Source organism: Salmo salar, chromosome ssa14, assembly GCF_905237065.1.
Source record: "Salmo salar chromosome ssa14, Ssal_v3.1, whole genome shotgun sequence".
NCBI classification, from domain to species: Eukaryota; Metazoa; Chordata; class Actinopteri; order Salmoniformes; family Salmonidae; genus Salmo; species Salmo salar.
In genome coordinates, this window is record NC_059455.1 from 16,547,176 (window position 1) to 16,570,601 (window position 23,426).

At 42.2% G+C, this 23,426-nt stretch overlaps 1 protein-coding gene across 2 annotated transcripts in view; it reads left to right on the plus strand.

Moving 5' to 3' along the window:
* Positions 1-6,654: 6,654 nt before the first annotated feature.
* Positions 6,655-23,426, plus strand: part of LOC106568871 (thymocyte selection-associated high mobility group box protein TOX) — a 58,344-nt gene continuing 41,572 nt past the window's right edge. The window contains exon 1 of one of the 2 annotated variants that reach the window (XM_014139627.2): positions 6,655-7,137. In XM_014139627.2, coding sequence (XP_013995102.1) covers positions 7,036-7,137 — 102 coding nt within the window. In that variant the 5' untranslated portion in view covers positions 6,655-7,035. The remainder of the gene's footprint in view (positions 7,138-23,426) is intronic. The other variant, XM_014139626.2, reaches the window with a different exon arrangement.

Here is a 23,426-nt window from a genome sequence, read left to right on the forward strand (position 1 = left end):
TCTGGATAAGAGTGTCTGCTAAATGACTCAAATGTAAAAATATACATCCAAGGGCCAGCCATGCTGCCCTGTTCTGAACCTTTTGTGGCGACTGAACACCAGTCCAGGAGCGACAAAACTAAGGCCTGTCGGACCTGCCTTGTTGACAGTGCTGTTAAGAAGGTAGAGCAGCGCCTTATCATGGACATACTTCTCTCCATCTTAGCTACTGTTGTATCAATATGTTTTGACCATGACAGTTTACAATCCAGGGTTACTACAAGCAGTTTAGTCACCTCAACTTGCTCAATTGCCACATTATTTATTACAAGATTTAGTTGAGGTTTAGGGTTTAGTGAATGATTTGTCACAAATACAATGCTTTTAGTTTTAGAAATATTTAGGACTAACTTATTCCTTGCCGCCCACTCTGAAACGAACTGCAACTTTTTGTTAAGCGTTGCAGTCATTTCAGTCGCTGTAGTAGCTGACATGTATAGCGTTGAGTCATCCGCATACATAGGCACTCTGGCTTTCCTCAAAGCCAGTGGCAATTCATTAGTAAAGATTGAAAAAAGTAATGGGACTTTACAAGTCCAAAAAGCAACGTTTATTAAATTAAAGCTTAGAGGATTACAGTGCATTCAGAAAGTATTCAAATCAAATCAAATCAAATTGTATTGGTCACATACACATGGTTAACAGGTGTTTTTGCGAGTGTAGCGAAATGCTGGTGCTTCTAGTTCCGACAGTGCAGTAATATCTAACAAGTAATCTAACAAATTCACAACGACTAACTTATACACACAAATGTAAAGGGATGAATAAGTATTCAGACTCCTTCGCTTTTTCCATATTTAGTTTTTTCTTCTTATCAATCAACCATAATACCCCACAATGACAAAGCAAAAACTGGTTTTTATACATTTTTGCAAATGTATATAAAAAAAACTTAAATATCACATTTACATAAGTATTCAGACCCTTTACTCAGTACTTTGTTGAAGCACCTTTGGCAACGATTACAGCCTCAAGTCTTCTTGGGTATGACGCTACAAGCTTGGCACACCTGTATTTGAAGAGTTTCTCCCATTCTTCTCCGCAGATCCTCTCAAGCTCTGTCAGGTTGGATGGGGAGCGTCGCCACACAGCTATTTTCAGGTTTCTCCAGAGATGTTCGATCGGGTTCAAGTCTGGGCTCTGGCTGGGCCACTTAAGAACAATCAGAGACTTCTCCCAAAACCACTGCTGCTTCGTCTTGGCTGTGTGCTTAGGGTTGTTGTCCTGTTGGAAGGTGAACCTTCGCCCCAGTCTGAGGTCCTGAGTGCTCTGGAGCAGGTTTTCATAAAGGATCTCTCTGTACTTTGCTCCGTTCATCTTTCCCTCCATTCTGACTAGTATCCCAGTCCCTGCCGCTGAAAAACATTCCCACAACTGGATGCTAACACCACCATGCTTCACCATAGGGATGGTGCCAGGTTTCCTCCAGTCATGACGCTTGGCATTCAGGCCAAAGAGTTCAATCTTGGTTTCATCAGACCAGAGAATCTTGTTGCTCATGGTCTGAGAGTCCTTTAGGAGCCTTTTGGCAAACTCCAAGCGGGCTGTCATGTGCCTTTTACTGAGTTGTGGCTTACTTCTGGCCACTCTATCATAAAGGCCTGATTGGTGGAGTGCTGCAGAGATGGTTGCCCTCCTGGAAAGTTCTCCCATCTCCACAGAGGATCTCTGGAGCACTGTCTGAGTGACCATCGGTTTCTTGGTCACCTCCCTGACCAAGGCCCTTCTCCCCTGATTGCTCAGTTTGGCCGGGTGGCCAGCTCTAGGAAGATTCTTTGTGGTTCCAAACTTCTTCCATTTAAGAATGATGAAGGGTACTGTGTTCTTGAAGACCTTCAATGCTGCAGTAATTGTTTAGCACCCTTTCGTACACAATCCTGTCTCTGAGCTTTACGGACAATTCCTTTGACCTCATGGCTTGGTTTTTGCTCTGACATGCACTGTCAACTGTGGGACCTTACACTGCTGCTCCCGAGTGGCGCAGCGGTCTAAGGCACTGCATCTCAGTGCAAGAGGCATCACTACAGTCCCTGGTTCAAATACATGCTGTATCACATCTGGCCATGATTGGGAGTCCCATGGGGCGGAGCACAATTGGCCCAGCATCGTCCAGGTTTGGCCTGGGTAGTCGGTCATTGCAAATAAGAATTTGTTCTTAACTGACTTGCTTAGTTAAATAAAGGTTACATTTATAAAAAAATAGACAGGTGTGTGCCTTTCCAAATCATGTCCAATCAATTAAATGTACCACAGGTGGACTCCAATCAAGTTGTAGAAACATCTTAAGGATGATCAATGGAAACAGGATGCACCTGAGCTCAACATTGAGTATTGTGTGTAGCTTGATGAGAAAAAATTAATAATTGGACACAAATAATAATCCACATATACAAGAGTACACCAACATGACTTAGATCGGTTACTTTCACTAGATAGCTTTCTGAAATAGAACAGGGCTTTCACAGAGATTCAGCTGACCAAGATGACAAGATGACAAAAACGGTAACAAACAATACTATGTAGCCATTGATAAATTAGCCTGATATAGCTTCGTCCTACCATGCTGCACGCTATTACACCCCCTTTCTACTGTATACTAGTCATGTCTGCAAAGTATTATAGTGAATACTATAGACATAGTATACTGCAGTCATGCCAGCAAAAACACTACAGTGAATACTATAGTAAAGTCCGCAAAAACACTACAATGAATACTATTGTATATAAATATAGTAATACTAGTATTTAGACCATAATATACTGTAGAATTTTTTCATGTGGGTTAGCTGTAAATGTGTAACATGTTTGAGGGTTGTACTAGGACCTCAATGGAAATATATTTTAAATGTTTTGTTATTCTCAACAAATTCTTAAATTGCAATGTGTCCACATTTGTGACCGACCACCTTGATTCGGTCTTATGTAGCAACATATGAAATTGTAATTTTTACATTGGCTAGAAGTATAGACTCAGAGCTAGAAAGTTGTATATCATACACTGCACTGCAGCTGAGGAACAATGGGAAAGTAATTATGCTTTGAAAGTTTATACATTTGTAACCCCATTTTTGAGAAAATGTCCCTTGAAAGTTTTGGTACACCAACTGGAGAGCTCTTCTTTGTCTACACCCATTCAGCATCGTTCACACCCTCTTAAGCCTTAGCCCCACCCATCTCTTTAAGGATTCACGCAAGGCCATGTGCTAAACTGAGTGAGTAGTTTAGTAAACAACCAAAGATTTCAAGACTACAAGTGGTAAAAGTAGTAGCCTACAATAAGGAAAATCTCCAGTTAAAAATACAATTTATCTAGTCCTTGGCCTATATCCTAATCTGACTTTGTTGCAGGTCATGTTGTTCTTCACATTACCGTCTCTGGTAAACACACACTGTATCAAATAAAATCAATGTTTATTTGTCACATGCACAGGATACAGAAGGTGTAAACGGTACAGGGAAATGGTCACTTGAATAGTAGCAATATCAAAAACAGAAAGTGTCCAGATAAAAAATATTTTATTAGATGACGCTTACCCGACACACTTGTCTAAATTGATAGGTCATGTGAAGGAAATGCTATAACACCCCAGCCACTTCTAGCTAAGTGGATGGGTCACTATTGAAATACAATATACGGCCGTAATCACCTCCAGACACACCACACACACCTAATAATCTGGCGAAGTGGAGTCTTTTGTTTAGACATGTAGCTAGCTAGCTAGCTAAACAATGAACCGGCATAATACCAACTCATACTACTACCGATACAAAAATTGTCATAGCTGTAGTATGACTCTGCAGGTAGTTAAAGAGCTAACAAACTAGGTTCAATGTTAGCTAGCTAACATTAGGCTATAACTAGCAATGCAAATGGATTTCTGAATCAAATAGATCATACATGTAGCATTAGCTAGGGAGCTAGCTAGCTAACAGTACGTTTTAACTTGCAATGAAAATAACTTTCTGACTAAATTAGAAACTTCTAATTTCTGAACATGTAGCTAGACTGTTACCCATATACATGGATGAACGATTCACGGCAGACTGGAAACGTTGAACTCTGTTTTGTTTGTAGCTACATCTTGTTTGGCCAGCATTGTGTCAAGTCACTCCGGTTCACACTGACCGTGGCGTGAGCCCATCACTTTTTCCAACTGATGTATTGATAGCGCCTGATAAATTCAGGGCATCAATGTTGTTGAGAAAAGTAGCAAAACTTTTGTAGTTCTCGATGGCTAACGTTATATCTTTCAAAAAATGCGAGGTTGAAAGGACTCTTAACACATATTGAGCAGCTCACGTTATAGACAGAAGCATGCTACATGGCAGACCAATCCAAAATCATCTCCTGGCATGTCCAGCCCATCCATTATCTCACCCAATCATGGCTTTTTATTTTGTATTTATTATTTTTCAGTTAAGAACAAATTATTATTTACAATGACGGCCTACCAAAAGGCAAAAGGCCTCCTGCGGGGACGGGGGCCTGGGATTAAAAATAAATACAATATAAATATAGGACAAAGCACACATCACAACAAGATAGACAACACAACACTACATAAAGAGAGACATAAGGCAACAACATAGCACAGCAGCAACACATGACCCACACAGCATGGTAGCAACACAACATGGTAGCAGCACAAAACATAGTACAAACATTATTGGGCACAGACAACAGCAAAAAGGGCAAGAAGGTAGAGACAACAAAACATCACACAAAGCAGCCACAACTGTCAGTAAGAGTGTCCATGATTGAGTCTTTGAATGAAGAGATTGAGATAAAACTGTCCAGTTTGAGTGTTTGTTGCAGCTCGTTCCAGTCGCTAGCTGCAGTGAACTGAAAACACGAGCGACCCAGGGATGTGTGTGCTTTGGGGACTTTAACAGAATGTGACTGACAGAACGGGTGTTGTATGTGAAGGATGAGGGCTGCAGTAGATATCTCAGATAGGGGGGAGTGAGGGGGTTTTATAAATAAGCATCAACCAGTGGGTCTTGCGATGGGTATACAGAGATGACCAGTTTACAGAGGAGTATAGAGTGCAGTGATGTGTCCTATAAGGAGAATTGGTGGCAAATCTGATGGCCGAATGGTAAAGAACATCTAGCCGCTCGAGAGCACCCTTACCTGCTGATCTATAAATTGTGTCTCCGTAATCTAGCATGGGTAGGATGGTCATCTGAATCAGGGTTAGTTTGGCAGCTGGGGTGAAAGAGGTGCGATTGCGATAGAGGAAACCAAGTTTAGATTTAACTTTAGCCTGCAGCTTTGATATGTGCTGAGAGAAGGACAGTGCACCGTCTAGCCATACTCCCAAGTACTTGTATGAGGTGACTACCTCAAGTTCTAAACCCTCAGAGGTAGTAATAACACCTGTGGGAAGAGGGGCATTCTTCTTACCAAACCACATGACCTTTGTTTTGGAGGTGTTCAGAACACGGTTAAGGGTAGAGAAAGCTTGTTAGACACTAAGAAAGCTTTGTTGTAGAGCCTTTAACACAAAATCCGGGGAGGGGCCAGCTGAGTGTAAGTATCATCTGCATATAAATGGATGAGAGAGCTTCCTACTGCCTGAGCTATGTTGTTGATGTAAATTGAGAAGAGCGTGGAGCCTAGGATCGAGCCTTGGGGTACTCCCTTGGTGACAGGCATTGGCTGAGACAGCAGATTTTCTGACTTTATATACTGCACTCTTTGAGAGAGGCTAGGTTCCTGTCTTTTTCCGTGGCTAAACCGTCTAGGCTCGTCATTTAACAATTTCAATCCTATACATGAAAGTTCCCATGCTCCAGAAGACATTTCTGCCAAAACCCGCATTTTGATTAAAAAAATGTATGTTTACGTTGAAATGTCTCCTGTGAAGTAGTGCGACATACACCTAGTTTCCTGAAACAAGTCACGTTCATGATTGATTTTATTGGACTATTTAAAAACAATACAATCAAGTATAGTATTGGAGTATTCTACGCTACACTATAAAAGCACAACAGGATTGAGGGGGAACCTCTGAGAGAATCCTGGCATGAACTCCCCAAGGCCAGCACATTCAAATCAAAACAGCATCGACAAAGCTAGCAGTAAATGTAGTTAGCAGTCCAATCCATCAAAACAAATCTAAAGTAAGCACTATGTGATCGAGAGATACTACAGTGTGTAGTATCGTATTCTACAGTATACTACAGTTTACTGCAGAATTCTACAGCATTGTACAGTAAGTGCTATAGTATTCTATAGTAAACTGTAGTATTTTTATGTGAGTATATTGCAGGAAAAAGCTGTTTCAGGTGCCCCCTCTAAAATAATGGGTGCATGATGGCCCTGTTCGTAGCCTAGGCTAGTGTACCAAACTAACACAAAGAGCCCACAAAGCTGTAGTCCTAATTTTGGCTTTCTAAAGGAATTCAACCATAATGTATAGGCAACGTAAAAATGATTCATATAGCCTACAAATTATGTGAAGTGCAAGCGAATGCAAGTGACGCAGGCGCTGCATTCACCCGTGCGCCTACTAGGTAGAGTATGTCGCCATACTGTAGCTACGCTCTTGCCCCTGCCCTGTCTGTAAAGTCCTTTGTATGAATTGCGAGCAAACAGGCAATCCTACCGTGCCCCATTCGCTTGCAGATGACTGTAGCCGCTGGATAGAAACAACTACTGTCGCTGCAAATGCATCTGTCAGAAAGAGAAAGACGCGCAATAACTTCTTCAACAATCGAGTGATAGCCTACAGCTTTCAAAGTTACACCGTTTAACCTTCGTTTACCAAGTCCGTCGTTGATAGTGCGACGTACGTTGATAATGTTAGTTTTTTTCTTTCTTCTGTAAAACCGCGAACGCATGTGAGAGCATCACAGTTTGCCATTTTTAGCATACAGCCCTAGACTTTTGCCAAGTTCGACAATCGGTCTTTATAGTACCTTCAACTTTTGAGGACTCAAAAGTAGACGCCGGAGTGGAAAAGCTTGTGTGGAGATTGATGTTTTACTGAAATGGACGTGAGAGTATATCCACCTCCACCACAGTCTTTACCAGCAACAGATTCTTCCCGATTGGGACCATTGCAGTATCCTGATTCCCCGTACTGCAATAAGGTGAGTCGCATCGGGACTAGGCTATAGGAATATAGTCTATTTGTTTAATTTCGCACAATGTGTTATGGATATGCATAAAAACGCTCTTCAGAAAGTGGATGTTACGCACTGCCCTGAAAGAAAAGTACTTTATGTCCATCCATTTGATATCAATGACAACAGGAACAAACATTCATGCATAAAATGTCTAGTTATTTCATGTCATATAAATATTGATTGCTTATTTTACCCTTAGCTTAATTGTGCATTGTTGGCTGTGTGTATAACTGGTGATGAACGCAACGCTATCAATATCAGTGAAGTTTCTTCCAAAGCGCTCAACTGAGTTTTTATCTAATTTAATGACACAAAATAGTAAATTGTTTCTGTCATTGCGTCACTTACAGAATTTAGGGTAGACTAGAATAATCATCACAAACATGACGTATGTTGAATGCAATCCTCTACCTCTGGTTATATGGAGTAATTGTGCCTGTTTTACGCACTGTAACTCAACCCTAGTCTTGTTTATACACATGTACTTTCACCATAATAAAATCATTGTAATTTACTGTCTGCTTTCAAACCCACAGTTTAAAACGACTTTCACATTCAGGTTGTCTGAACAGGTCCTTTTCCGCATAATGATACTGTGCTGTGTGTGTTTGAGTGTGTGTGTGTGTGTGTGTGTGTGTGTTTGAATGTGAGTCCGTTTGTGGGTGCGTTTGTGTGTGTGTGTGTGTGTGTGTGCTGCTGTGTATGTGTGCGTGAGGGAGAGAGAGGGAGAGAGAGCGAGCATAAGCGAATGGGGGTAGGGATTTTGAAGGGAGGGAGGGGTAGAGTGGGGTTTGGGGGTTGTACTATTTCTATGCCTTTTGATTCACTGCTCTGTCTTTTTTTTTATATAAGATCTCTGAAGTCTCTGCAGGGAAAATAGAGAGAGAAAGAGGGTGAAAGAGAGAGAGAGAGAGAGAGAGAGAGATGGAGTAGGGGCATGTGTCCTATAGATATCATCTAAAAGATTAAATTGTACTGTTTGAGCATGTCCTTGCAGTCTAAACACTATCCTAGATTTTCCATTTTAGCGTTCAGTGTAATGAGATGGCGGGTGGGTCGTTCATATAGGATGAGAGAGAGGAGAGAGAGAGAGAGGAGAGAACAAGAGAATGAGTAAGAGAAAGAGAGAAAACGAGAGAAAAAGAGAGGAGTGTGCTATAACCAGAGAGAGAGAGAGAGAGAGAGAGAATCAGAGAGAGAATGAGAAAGAAAAAGAGAGTGTGCTGGAGAGAGGGAGAGAGACAGAGAGAGGTAATGAAAGAGATAGAAATGTGTGTGGGGTAGAGGTAGAGAGAGAGAAGCCCTAGCGCAAACACATGTGATTGTGAGAAGGGAGCGAGGTATTTCCAGTGCAAACAGACAGAGATGGCCTGTGTGCTGCTCTACGAGGTCTGTGCATGTGCAATTACCCAGTGATAGAGCCAGTTCTATACCGACTTCACTGTTATCTACAACACTAGTTCCCAAACTTTTTATAGTCCGGTACCCCCTTCAAACATTCAACCTCCAGCTGCGTACCCCCTCTAGCACCAGGTTCTTTCTATATTTATAGCAGGGAAGAGGTTCTGTTCACGTCTAGTTTCATTCAAAAGCATGGGTTGATTCAGGCCCATTTCTCCCCAGCCGACAAGGTAAAAATCCGTCGTTCTGCCTCTGAGCAAGGCAGTTAACCCACTGTTCCCGGGGCACTGTGGATGTTGATTAAGGCAACCCCCCTGCACCTCTCTGATTCAGAGGGGTTGGGTTAAATGTGGAAGACACATTTCAGTTGAAGGCATTCAGTTGGACAACTGACTAGGTGTCCGCCTTAACCCTTTCTTTAGAGTAGATTGGCTGTTTGGCCAGATATTCTGTCCGACTCCATCATCTCAAATGTTATTCATGAACAGCTCATGATCCCTTGCCATTTAGCCAAGTTGATGCAAAGCAATTTAGAAACCTGTTTAGAGTGGTCCAAAATATGATTTCATGTTATGATTATGATATTTTACTGTAATAACATCAAATCTTGGTTGCTATGGCAGATGGGGTTGATTGGTCTTATTTTGTGGAATTGCAGAAAGAGGGAATGACATTTCCAAGCTTTTATTGATGGCTGGGTACCTTTTGATTTTGTGACCGTTTTCATTGATTTAGAGATGGTTGAAGAAATGACAAGGCTTCATGTAACAGTCTTCAACATGCCTTGGATGCATACATTTTGCTTATTGGTTCTAATCGAAGATGATACATCTGATATGTCAGTTCTGTATTCTTGTCATGGACTTTACTCTGTTGTATAGACACTGTGGTGTCTTTGTCTCTCTCTGTTTGTGTGTGTGTGTGTCACAGTTCTGTATGTGAGTGACTGTGTGTGTGTTTGTCATCTGTACGTTTGTCTTAGCCTCAGGCATTTTCAATTTAGTGCAAATTACTGAGCTCTTTGGTGGTCCTGGATCTCTGAGGGGCTCTGGGAAGTCGACCCCGACATTAATACCCTGTCCTTTGTATTTACTAACCAAGCACACGCAGCAGCTCAGACCTGGGTTCAAATACTATTTGAAATCTTTGAGCATTTGCTCTAGCCTGCTTGGAGTGCCAGATGGGCAGGGTTTACAGTTTTGGGACTATTTTATTGGTCCAGTAAGCCAGGCAAGCTCAATCAAGCACAGGTATAAGGTATTTAAAATAATTTAAATAGTATTTGAACCCAGGTTTGCACAGCACAGGGCCCAGAGCAGGCAGGCAACACAGCAGCACAGCAGCACAGCAGTTAGGCTCCCGGTCAGGCTCATCCACAGAGAGCTTGCTCAAGTTTTGAATATTATCAACATTACTCATCTATATTTCCATTTTTGGTATTGACATTTGATACTACTGTACATGTACATTCATGATCCGAGCAACAGAGACAACTTTGAGCTTCTAGTCTCTGTCAAGGATAGTCATCTTAGTAATGTAACTTACTGATTGATGTAGGACAATAGTTCCAGACCTACTTGCTTAACTTGCTATATTACTCACTATACATCACTGTGTCAGCAGTGGTCTCTGATTTAATGAAGTAATACTACATTAACATTCCAGGGTTTTTCCTGGCTCAAAAAAGCGCTTCGGTGGTGCCTCAGTTTTTTTATTTTCACTACTTCAAAGGGAAACACTGTAAATCTGAATTCAGATCCCAACTAAGATACATTTACTGTACAACATGGATACAAGCACAAAATGTCCCTGTCGTCTTCTGTGAACAGTAACTTGCTTTATGCATGCTTTGAGATTCTTAAGCATGTTATAAAGCTTTAGAAGCCTGCTATGAACCTGAATTAAGCTGTGGAATTACACTGAGTGATATCTACGGGGTTGTGGCTAGAGTCAACAGCTTATGTCAACAAGATACTCTGGTGGGTTGGATCAACATACTGTAGATAGATTGTCCACACAGTGTGGAAATATGCCTTTGGCTTCATTCAATGACATTAGCTACATTATGTTTCCATTAACTTGTCCAGTGACTCTTTTTTTGTCAGCATTTTAAAAGTTTGCATAGAAAATAGATGCGACAAAGTTTCCATGTAACTATTTTGCGTCGATAAAACCTACAGTGTGGAATAAAAAGGTAGTGGTTGAAGTGTTTCCATTACCCATTTAGAGCAATTACGCATGAATAAATTGGCGACAGCCTCTATGCCTTCCCACCTATCTGTTTCACGTCTCAGGTATACCCCGCGAAAGCCAGCATGTAGGCTAGAATGCAACGCCACGGTGAAACTTACACTCCTGTAGATCTGAAATAATTGGATGGTGAAACTTGCCTGCCAACCAGAAAAGCAAGCAAAGCAATTCTTGAAAGTCAGGAAATCCTCGTCCTGCAAAGAAACATAATTTGTATTGTTGAACATTTTTATTTTGCAAGCAGTAGGCATTTAAAATGAAATGTGGAGTGGAGCTTTATAGTTACGTGATGACATCCCATTTCCATCACCATTTATCGCCATAAAGAAGGTTAGACAAAATAAAAAATCCACACCAGTTGTACAGATCTTTAGGTTTCTCCTATATCTGCCGTTTCCATTACACATGTTGCACATTTTTGTCATTGTTGCTTTTGTCTAATAAACCTGGATCAATGGATCCTGCCTATGACAGACATAAAATACATAAACAACATTTTAAACATCAGAATGTTTGATGGTCACACTACTAACTCCACTCATAGATGCAGCCCAGTCAGTCACCTTTATGTTGTTCACCATAGTCATTTGTTTGTAGACTCCTGCGGTTGGGTCAATCCCCAACAGACATTTGGTTATAAGACGAAGCTCTTCACCCACCCATAAGATAAAAACCCTGCCCAGTGGCCATCAAGCTTTAATGGTATTAACGGAGGTAGCACAAGGCACACGTTTAAAGTCAAACAGCTTTTGTATTTGAGGGAATCCTCCTCAGTCCTATTCATAAAGCGACTCGGTGTAAAATTGATCACCTAGGATCAGCTTTGTCTTTTAGATCATAAGAAATAAGATGATATGGTCATGGGGAACCTGATTCTAGATCGTCACCCCTACTTTGAGACGCCTCATGAACATAGGTCCTGGTCCTGGAGTAACCCTTTGGACTACGGTCTTGATATGATTCCTCATAAATGCAGGGTTTATGCAAGTTCTGTAGTAACGTGTTGTACGTTAAAGTCCTCAGTCGCACCATCTCAACCAAACCTAGATTTTATAGCTCCACATATGTTGTCAACATGTCTGTTTTGTTGGATGCTAAGTACTGTAAGTCTATGTAAGCGTATGTAAATGCCATGCTCCCACTTAACCTATGCTAAGTGCATGCACACTATTCAACCTTAAAGGAATACTTCGGGATTTTGGTAATGAGGCACTTTATCTTCTTCCCCAGAGTCAGATGAACTCGTGGATGCCATGTTTATGTCTCTGCGTGTGGTTTGAAGGAAGTTGCTAACTAGCGCTAGCACAATGACTTCAGTGTGTGTATTGTCTGCTTGTTACATTTTTGTGAAGTCTGAATTTGTAATTGTTTGTAATGTCTTATTAATTGGTGTTGGACCCCAGGAAGGTTAGCTAACGTTACGGCTCAATAAACTACCTCTGAATTATTTCATACTGGACACTGGGACATAAAAATGGTATCCACGAGTTGCCCTTTAAGTATCCCTTTAAGTAATGGTACAGAATACACACATGACAAATGGAGCTCTATGGCTGTTCTTTTTGCTCAGATGCTTTTCCCATTACTAACATCATGAGTAATGATATCAGGTCAACTCTGACACATAATTACTTCACATTACCTTCCTGCATGTAGTATGCTTCTTATATGTTTATTTCTTTGTTACCTTCATTCATAGGATATAATAGAATAGAATAGAATGAGCCTGGTTTCATAAGTCATGTGCCTGGTGATATTGATAGTCCTACAGATGTAGGATCTTAATCTGATCACAATTTTGTTGCTGAGAATTTTCCTGCGCAGAAGGAAATGCAAACATGTAGCTTATTTAATGTTTGTAATTTGCACTTTGACATTTCAGACTTGATTTGCCCTAACGAACAATTTATCAGCGTGTACAAAAAAAGTATTCACATTTCCTGTTGCTGCAGGATAATTTCTTGCTGTAGTAAACTGGGTCAAAATAAGATCCTGCGTCTGTATATATTATTTTTCTCCTCCATACAGTTTTTCCCACATTGCCCCGCTATACGTAACACTAATCTGTTGTTACACTGTAAACATTCACACAGTAGGATAGAGCCAAGTGAAAACCTCTGAGTCAGCTCTCTCTCTCTCTCTCTCTCTCTCTCTCTCTCTCTCTCTCGCTCTCTCTCTCTCTCTCTGTCCTGTCTCTCTCTCTCTCTCTCTCTCTCTCTCTCTCTCTCTCTCTCTCTCTCTCTCTCTCCTGTCTCTCCCTCTCTCTCTCTCTGTTAGCTACCGCAGAGCACTAGGCTGAGGGCTTCCTAAAAAGCCAGGCCTAATTGCGGCTGAATTCCTGCTTGCTGGTAACAATAGCAGGGACTCTTGTGAGTTCCTGTGCTGCGGCCAGCGATCCACGGTTCACTGGGCGCTGTCGAAAGACATCGGGCCTCTGATTGACAGCTTCAGCCCAATGCCAGCAGAGGATTTAATTGCGCATCATGTGTGCCTATTGGCAGATAGAGAAACTCAGAGGAATGGCTATGTGGAACTGTGGTGCTACTGTAAACACATCCACATACATATGTATTCGTGCACATTTGCAAGCGAGCACACAGATCACCTGTGTGTGTTTACAATCTCAGTGACTGTGTTGAATATATCACCAATGACTGTAATGGTTTTCTCAACCATATGACGCTTAAAGAAAGACAGCTTCCAACTTCTGTCAAATCTGATCCTAAACCCGCTGCCTCAATCCTATGTAATGAGCTGGTGGTGAATGGAGTGTTACAGAGACGAAGGATCAGCTAATTAAGTCGCTGAACATAATGATCATAAAATCTGGACTTGTGTTGGTTCCAGTTTGGCATGTTTTTTACCGTCTGTATCGTACCCTGAGAATCCCTGGCACTGAATGGTGATTGGGATCCGTCTGCCGAAAAGCGCAGACACACACACGTGTGGGAACGCACACGCACAAACATTCATGTACGCGCGCACATACACACACACACACTTCCCTGGCTTGAGTGTGCCCAAAGATAGGCCACATATGAATGAGTGATTAGGCTCCTGGTTTGATACAGTCCAAACAGATGGGCCGTGAATAACGGATCCAGAATAGCCTAATTGTTTGGTTTATTCTCCAAGCAAAACATATTGCAATCATTTTCAAATTAAGAGAATTCCCCCTTGTTTTTTCGGAGTTGATGGATTGAGTGAGTTGTTGTGGTGTTTGGAGCTTTTGGAGAAATGGTAAGATTTTCTTTATTATGGTATTACCGTTATTGACGACTACAGTGACCATTATTGGCTACTTTCATGTGTTTAGACTGCCTGTCATAACCATGATTTATGCATCTTCTTTCTTCTTAGATAATGACTGTCTTAGCTAGTGTTTTTTCTGTCAAATTGCTCTTTGTTTTGTGTGCCTGGATAATCCTTTGTGTAATGTTCTTTGTGGGCGTGTGTGTGCGTGTGTTTGGTGCGTGCGTGCGAGCGAGCAAACCCTTTACAATAGTGTGTCTCCCATTGTCCTGTGAAGGGTGGTGTGTCTCTCTGTGTGTGTGAGTGTGTGACCTTCCTCCGCTGACTCCTCCACCTGCTCCAAGGCCTTTTGGCTCTGCTGCCCACTCACAGCCCTTTATACCCAAGTGTTTAAGTGGCACCTGCCCACCTTTTGATGCATGTACAGGCTTCACTGATCTTAGGACCTGGGTGCGTGCCTGTGTACCTGTACAGGCTTCACTGATCTTAGGACCTGTGTGTGTGCCTGTGTACCTGTACAGGCTTCACTGATCTTAGGACCTGGGTGCGTGCCTGTGTACATGTACAGGCTTCACTGATCTTAGGACCTGTGTGTGTGTGTGTGTGTGTGTGTGTGTGTGTGTGTGTGTGTGTGTGTGTGTGTGTGTGTGTGTGTGTGTGTGTGTGTGTGTGTGTGTGTGTGTGTGTGTGTGTGTGTGTGTGTGTGTGTGTGTGTGTACCTGTTTGTGTGCATGCATGTGGAGGTCAGATCTTGTTTCATGACTCGGACCATATTCCTTACTGTATCTTGGGTGGGGTTCTGGGTGGCATCATTATCATCATCATCATCATCATCATCATCATCAAGATAGCCCGTTGCTGTCATACTATAGTACCATACTATAGTACCATCTACTACTCTGATGCTATAAGCATATTCGGGGCAGCAAGTAGCTTAGCGGTTAGAGCGTTGGACTAGTAACCGAAAGGTTGCAAGATTGAATCCCCGAGCTGACAAGGTGAAAATCTGTCGTTCTGCCCGAATAAGGCAGTTAACTCACTGTTCCTAGGCCGTCATTGAAAATAAGAATTTGTTCTTAACTGACTTGCCTAGTTAGATTAAGATAAAATATTACCGCCCACTGTTACAAAATAGCCCTATACCAACAACAGCAGATAGCTTTGGATGCAGTAAGTCTATAAGGTCTCGACAGGCTACTGTTACAGATTATACTGCAGAGCAGAGCAGTTCTCGTATCCACTATAAGCCACAGAGACAGATAGAGCAGTCCGCTATTTACAATGAATGATCATTTATAAAATGACCTTCTACGTACACATGAAATAGGTCAAGAGATGGGTTTGACCTCTAGCCATATATCTGTATCCTTATCCTCGTTGATTCTAAGCCGTTGTAATTCCCTCCAGTTCTCCTCTGCGTGTTTTCAGTCTACTATATACAGTATGTGGCCTTAGAACAGCTGTATTTGAACTCACCATGTAGCCAGAATAGCAGTGGTTGAGAGAGTAATTGCATGTTTGACTTTGAAGGAAACTGCAGTAATTCAGAGCTCATGGTCGACTGCACTTTAGTTTTAAAAGCTAGAAGACCTGTGTTTTTTGATATATTGGTAGACATTTTTGTGGCACCTACTGTGGCCTGTATAACTGGCGTTTATCTTTTTAATATTCAGTAGTAATTACCCGGTAAAAAAGTAAGGTAATTAGTTTACTGGGTTGCCATATTCTCTACATTTACGTTTGAGTAATATATCTGAAGCTCTTATCCAGAGTGACTTACAGGAGCAATTAGGGTTAAGCGTCTTGCTCGACAGATTTGTATTATTCAGTAATAGTTACCTGGTAAAAACGTATGGTAGCCTAATCAGTTTACTGGGTTGCCATATTCTCTGTGCGTTATGTTACCGGCATCATCATCAATATCAATTTACAGCCATAATCAAATAAGCAAGCATTTATATGCAGTGCCTAGGCAATATAAAACAGGATACGATTTGAGAATAATCCGTACAGTATCATAATATATATTATCATGAGAAGAGAAGGAAATCGGAGGAAACTGAGCGAGAGGACTAACATCAAGGGCATTCCACTAGCAAACCAGCTGAGTCATATCCAATTTAGTTTTGCATCAGTCAGAGGCTCTCAGTGGTTTAGTATGGAGTGCTAGATCAGACCCTGAAAACTAGGCTTCTTTAAAAAGGAACCAGACTTACCCTACACCTGTCACGTTCTGACCATAGAAAGCTTTTATTTTCTATGGTAGACTAGGTCAGGGCGTGACAGGGGGTTTTGTCTATTTTTTTTTATTTCTATGTTGGTGTAGTTTCTTTTTTCTATCTTGGGTTTTTGTCTAGTTTCTGTATTTCTATGTGGGGTTCCAGTTTCTGTATTTATATGTTGTTGTTTTTTGGGATGATCTCCAATTAGAGGCAGCTGGTAATCGTTGTCTCTAATTGGGGATCATATTTAAGTTGTTGGTTTTCCCACTAGGTTTTGTGGGAGATTATTTTGAGTAAGTGTATGTTGCACCTCTTCATCACTGTTTGTTGTTTTGTTCATTTGTTTATTTGTATGTCTTGCATAGTTTCACAGTTATAATAAAATGTGGAACGATACACACTCTGAGCTTTGGTCTCCTTCATCATATGACAACCGTGACAACACCAAATAATCTCTCATAAGAAAAGATACATAGCCATGCATAAGTAAAGGACTCTCCCTCGCTGTGTATTAAATATTTTTTTAACTTTTCATATGGGACTGCTTATAGGTTTTTGCCATTGGTTGTGGGGCATTCTAAATGTTACAAAATGTGGAGGGAAAATCAGATTTGGGGGTTTAAAAGATAATCATATTTACCGGTGAAATATTCCTTTCCTGACTCAAAATGACATGTATCGACCCATGTCTGTGCCCTGCCCATACCATGATATCTAGGTTATTCACCTGGGCCTGGAGTTTTCCCTTGTCTGTTCCAGAGCCATATACAGTGCATTCGGAAAGTATTCAGACCCCTTGACTTTTTCCACATTTTGTTACGTCACAGCCTTATTCTAATACTGATTAAATCGTTTTTTCCGCCTCATAAATCTACACACATTACCCCATAATCAAAAAGCAAAAACAGGTTTTTAGACATTTGTGAAAATGTATTACAAATAAAAAAACTGAAATATAACATTTACATAAATATTCAGACCCTTTTACTCAGTGCTTTGTTGAAGCATCTTTGGCAGCGATTACATCCTCGAGTCTTCTTGGGTATGAAGCTACAAGCTTGGCACACCTGTATTTGGGGAGTTTCTCCCATTCTTCTCTGCAGATCCTCTCAAGCTCTGTCAGGTTGGATGGGGTGCGTCGCCGCACAGCTATTTTCAGGTCTCCAGATATGTTCCATTAGGTTCAAGTCCGGGCTCTGGCTGGGCCACTCAAGGACATTCAGAGACTTGTCCCGAAGCCACTCATGCATTGTCTTGGCTGTGTGCTTAAGGTTGTTTTCATCAAGGATCTCTCTGTACTTTGCCCCGTTCATCTTTCCCTCGATCCTGACTAGTCTCCCAGTCCCTGCCGCTGAAAAACTTCCCAACAACATGATGCTGCCACCACCATGCTTCACCGTAGGGATGGTGCCAGGCTTTCTCCAGACTTGACGCTTGGGATTCAGGCCAAAGAGTTCAATCTTGGTTTCATCAGACCAGAGAATCTTGTTTCTCATGGTCTGTCCTTTAGGTGCCTTTTGGCAAATTCCAAGTGGGCTGTCATGTGCCTTTTACTGAGGAGTGGCTTCCATCTGGTGGACTCCAATCAAGTTGTAGAAACATGTCAAGGATGATCGATGGAAACAGGATGCACCTGAGCTGAATTTCGAGTCTCATAGTCTCAAGTTTATTATTTTTTACTAAATAAAAAAAAAAAGAATTGAAAAACCTGTTATAGCTTTGTCATTATGGGGTATTGTCTGTAGATTGATAAAGGATTTTTTTTAATACATTATAGAATAAGGCTGTAACGTAACAAAATGTGGAAAAGTCAAGGCGTCTGAATATTTTCCGAATGCACTGTATATTATGTGCTCAGGAAATCTCCTGGTGCTAGGGTCTCTGTGCTACCTGATGATAACACCTGCCTTGCATCCTTATAACACTGTCCGTCCTGTTCCCATAGTAACAACAATGCCTGTACCCTGCTCATGTCTGTCCTGTCCCACGCAGACACACATCGGTCTAAAGTTGTCTTGCGGCACTGATCTAGGACCAGCTCCCTTTCCACCATATCCTAACCCCAACCCTTAGTCTCCAAAACACAAAACTGACCTCAGAGGGGCTATTTCGCCCTACTCCCACAGGCACAGTCAGTCTGTACAGTCTGTACTGTAGTGGACCGTCGCCATGGTAACAGGTACTATGGCTGTAGCGTGAGTAAAGGGTTCTGTCCTGCACTCTGTCCTGCGCAAACAGCAGGCGCCGTCGAGGCAGGGTGACATGGCAGATATATTACCCACTGTGTAAACCAGCAACAGCTGCACTATTGTAATTAAACCCAGGTTAAAAAGGGAGAACCCTGTGCAAACAAAGGAGTCTGGTTACTATACTGAAGTGGCGGGTCCTGAGGTGTAGGGAGCGACTAGGTGTAATACTCAAATTCTTGGTCTATTTGAGACTAGGAGTGAAATGTTAGGATGAAATTGCCCCTAGACATCTAAGGTCAGTTTGGATAAATGCGCCTGCTAAATGACGTGAAGGTACAAGGTGTCAGAAACGTTCCACAGGGATGTTGGTCCATGCTGACGCGATGGCTTCACGCAGTAGCTGGAGATTAGACGGTGGTACATTCATGCTGCGAACAGCCCGTTCCATCTCATCCCAAAGATGCTCTGGTGGGTTTGAGGTCTGAACTCGCTGTCATGTTCCAGGCAATGTTTTTCCACTCCTCAGTTGTCCGGTGTTGGTCATCATGTGCCCACTGGAGCCACTTCTTCTTGTTTTTAGCTGATAGGAGTGGAACCCTGTGTGGTCGTCTGCTGCAATAGCCCATCCTTGACAAAGACAGACGAGTTGTGTGTTCCGAGATGCTGTTCTGCACACCACTGTTGTACTGCGCCGTTATTTGCCTGTTTGTGGCCCAACTGTTAGCACGATTCTTGCCATTCTCCTTCGACCTCTCATAAACTAGCTGTTTTCGCCCACAGGACTGCTGCTGACTGGATTTTTTGGTTTCTCGCCCCATTCTCGGTAAAGCCTAGACACTGTCATGTGTGAAAAGCCCTGGAGGCCGGACGTTTCTGAGGTACTGGAACCAGTGCGCCTGGCACCGATGATCATACCACGCTCAAAGTCACTTAGGTCAATCGTTTTTCCCATTCTAATGTTCAGTCAAACAGTAACTGAAGGCCACGATGCCTGTCTGCCTGCTTTATATAGCAAGCCACGGCCACGTGACTCATTTGTCTGTAGGAGTGAACAATTTTTGTGAACGGGGGGTGTACCTAATAAACTGTCCACTGAGTGTATATGTAAATGAGACACTAGTAAAGGTGTGATTCAGTTCATGCTTAGCGATAGGGACTAGTCATACTCTAGCTAATATGGCGGTACTAGCTAGCCAAGGCTTCATTGCAGCTGAGGTATTAGATTTTACTTTTTGCCCTTTAGCTATACTGACTGACTTATAATAAGTCAGTTCACGGAAGTAGGTGAGGCTGAACCACATATGAAGATCATCACAAGTTAAATCGTCTTCAAGAATAGCTGCTAGCAGCAACATCAATGATGAAGTCTCATATCCTTCTGTAACGCATCCTTTTGGAATTATGCCACTTCCTGTAGCAGAGAGCCCATATTCGTTCTAGTATTATGTCTTTGTCGAAGTGACACATACACCATATATACAAAGATTCGGCTATTTCAGCCACACCCATTGCTGACAGGTGTATAAAATCGAGCACACAGCCATGCAATCTCCATAGACAAACATTGGCAGTAGAATGGCCTTACTGAAGATCTCAGTGACTTTCAACGTGGCACTGTCATAGGGTGCCACCTTTTCAACAAGTCAGTTGGCCAAATTCTTGCCCTGCTAGAGCTGCCCCTGTCAACTGTAAGTGCTGTTATTTTGAAATGGAAACGTCTAGGAGCAACAACGGCTCAGCCGCGAAGTGGTAGGCCACACAAGCTCACAGAACGGGACCGCCGAGTGCTGAAGCACGTAGCGCGTATTAATCGTCTGTCCTCTGTTGCAACACTCACTACCGAGTTCCAAACTGCCTCTGGAAGCAACGTCAGCACAAGAGCTGTTCATCGGGATCTTTATGAAATGGGTTTCCATGGCCGAGCAGTCGCACAAAATGCCAAGTGTCGACTGGAGTGGTGTAAAATTTTTTTATGAAATGTATGTATTCACTACTGTAAGTCGCTCTGGATAAGAGCGTCTGCTAAATGACTAAAATGTAAAAAATGTAAAATGTGTAAAGCTTGCCGCCATTGGACTCTTGAGCAGTGGAAACGCGTTCTCTGGAGTGATGGCAGTCCGACGGACGAATCTATGTTTAGCGGATGCCAGGACAGCGCTACCTGCCTCGATGCATAGTGCCAACTGTAAAGTTTGGTGGAGGAGGAATAATGGTCTGGGGCTGTTTTTCATGGTTCGGGCTAGGCCCCTTAGTGAAGGGAAATCTGAACACTACAGCATACAATGACATTCTAGACGTATGAGTTAATAGAACATGTTACAGAACACTCTCCATGTAATACAGGTTCTCTATTAGAGTATCCCAATCCTTCTTAATTTATGATTATTCCAACAGACATACAGTAGATTATACATAACAGCCTCTGTCTGTCAATATGGTCTCAGGTTTAATGATGCATTAGTCACTTGATTCTGGTGGAGATGCTTCCGTAATTGTCCCATGGTGATTTCCTGATTAAAAGTGTAATGACTGAACAAGACTCGCAGTCAGTTTTGATATTCATAACAGATGGTGAAATTATTTACTTTTTAGAATTGAGTAGATGAAATGTAGGGTCCGTCCAGGCCTAGTTTGTTCTATTGGGGACTTTATAAACTGCTCATTAATGATCTAATAAGCATTTTACCTGTTTGGCATTAATCAGGTGTGACAACAGGTGAAGCGAGAGAAAGAGAGAAAGAGAGAGAGCGTCTAAATTGGAAAGGATGCTGATTCATGTTTTAATGAGGCATTGTGCAAGGCGTTCTGCCAAGAGAAAGATTCGCCCAACATCTGAATGAATTGGTCTGGAAGTTAGAGTTTAGATTCACATAATGGGACTTTGACACAGGGTTATGTTGAGGGGAACACAATGGCTGAAATGACAGCTCAGTTACTAGTCTGTTATCAGGTCCCATGGGTTTGCGTTTGTTCTTTGTCATTGTACAAAGTAGCGATTGTGTGTTTGCGATGTGTAGTTGAATGCAGTGCGTATACCATATAAATAGGTTTGTGTGGTTACGTATAATAATGCCTTGTGTGTCATCACACCGCGAGTGATTACATGTAATTGTTGAGTTGTTTTTGGTTGTGTGCGCGCGCTCATGTTCTTTTCTGTTGTCATACTGCTGCACATTGTACCACGGCAGAAGGTAGCACAGAAACCATCTCCACCACTTCAAAGTAGAACGCGCAACAAACACTTGTTGAGCTAGAAATAACCTGACCTACCTTTCAGCTGTAGCATCCTGAGATAGACTGATCAACGTTACCTTGTTCTAAACATGCTGCACAGTGTGGTTCTTCACACTACAGCGTTTCTAATAGCAAAATAGGAAATACGTGTATTGTAGTTACAAGAGCAAACAAGCAAATCAAAATATGTATCTTAGATTTATGCACGGTCTGAGAAACATTCATGAAATGAAGGCGCTATAAAACCACATTTTGTTCTTCCCAGAGATGAAAAGGAAAGCATCATATCCTGACTTGAAATGGGAGGGCGTAACTCAAACTCTGGCGTTAAATCATCAGAATGTTTTGATTATACTAAACATCATTATCGTTTTCGCCATTAAAACCCCCTTATCCTCTGTCATTTTAACGAACTCCTACAGAAACTCGTATTTTTACCACTATGAAATACAGCGCCTTACACCGCTCACTCTTGTCTTTACGAGGCGGTGCCGGAGAGAGGGAAACGCTACCAATTCAATCAGAAGCAGGCTATGATTTATATAGGCCTGAGTCCCTACTCCCTCCCCCCCCCACCCCCACCCCCCTTCTCTCCCTCTACCCAGTGATATGAGCCACAGCAGGTCTCGGGCCTGACCGTTACAGTCATAAATTACAGTGCTGGGACATAGAAGAAGACACACTCAGCCCTGCTCCAGGCCCTCACCAAATTGCCATTTTGAAAAAAGAAGGGAGAGAGAGAGGGAGAGGAGAAGTGGAAAAAGAAATCACTTGGAGATGTAATGCTCGGCAGACAAAGGTTGTTCATCAGGGCTGTGATTTGGAGTCCAAGATGACTGCCTCTCTTGATATTGAATACTGGGGAGCAGAAACAGAGATGCAACACTCCTTCCCCATTTTACTCTCTCTCCGTCCCCCACCCCTCTCTCTTTTTCATCCCCCCCTCTTTCTCTTTTTCTTTCTTTTTCACTCTACCGGTTCCTCTCTATTCCTCTCTGCCTATTTTTTCTCCCTCTCTCTCTTCCCGTTCCTCTTTCATTTCTCACTCTACCCTTATTCCCCTCTCTCTATGCCTTCCCTCTCCTTCTCAATTCCTCCCCTCTTTCTCCCTCTGTCTCCCTATGACCCCTCTCCTCCCCTACCCCCTTCCCCCCTCCCCTCCTCTCTCTCTCTCTCTCTCTCTCTCTCTGGCGACCCTGACCCACTTAGCTAGCTGCTTGTTATTCAGACTAGGGTTTATCCACAGAGAAAGTGTGTGTAATTTGGTTTGACAACAAAACCAGCCATGCTCCTCACAGGGTAGGCCTACCTGATATCAACAGCACTCCCCACACAGCCACAATGTGATAGTAGAAATGAAACACTATCAGATTGAACCCACTGTGATGTTAGAGTGACAGAGAGAAACCCCACACACGTTTGCAGTGTTGAATGGAAAGTGTTGGTGATCTGAATAGGATCTTTATTTTGGGGTAAAAAATGCTTACATGCCGCAATAGTATGTCAAGACACTAAGATAATTTATTTGATATATAAAGATATGTGTGCATAAAGCAAAATGAAGGGTTTTCGAGATAATGTTGACCTCCAGGTCTAATTTTCACAAGCTTTGGGTGTCATCACTAGGGCTGGCACAATTACTGTATAACCGTGCAACTGACGGATTTGGATGAAGACCGTCATTAAAATGAAATAAGCATTTGTT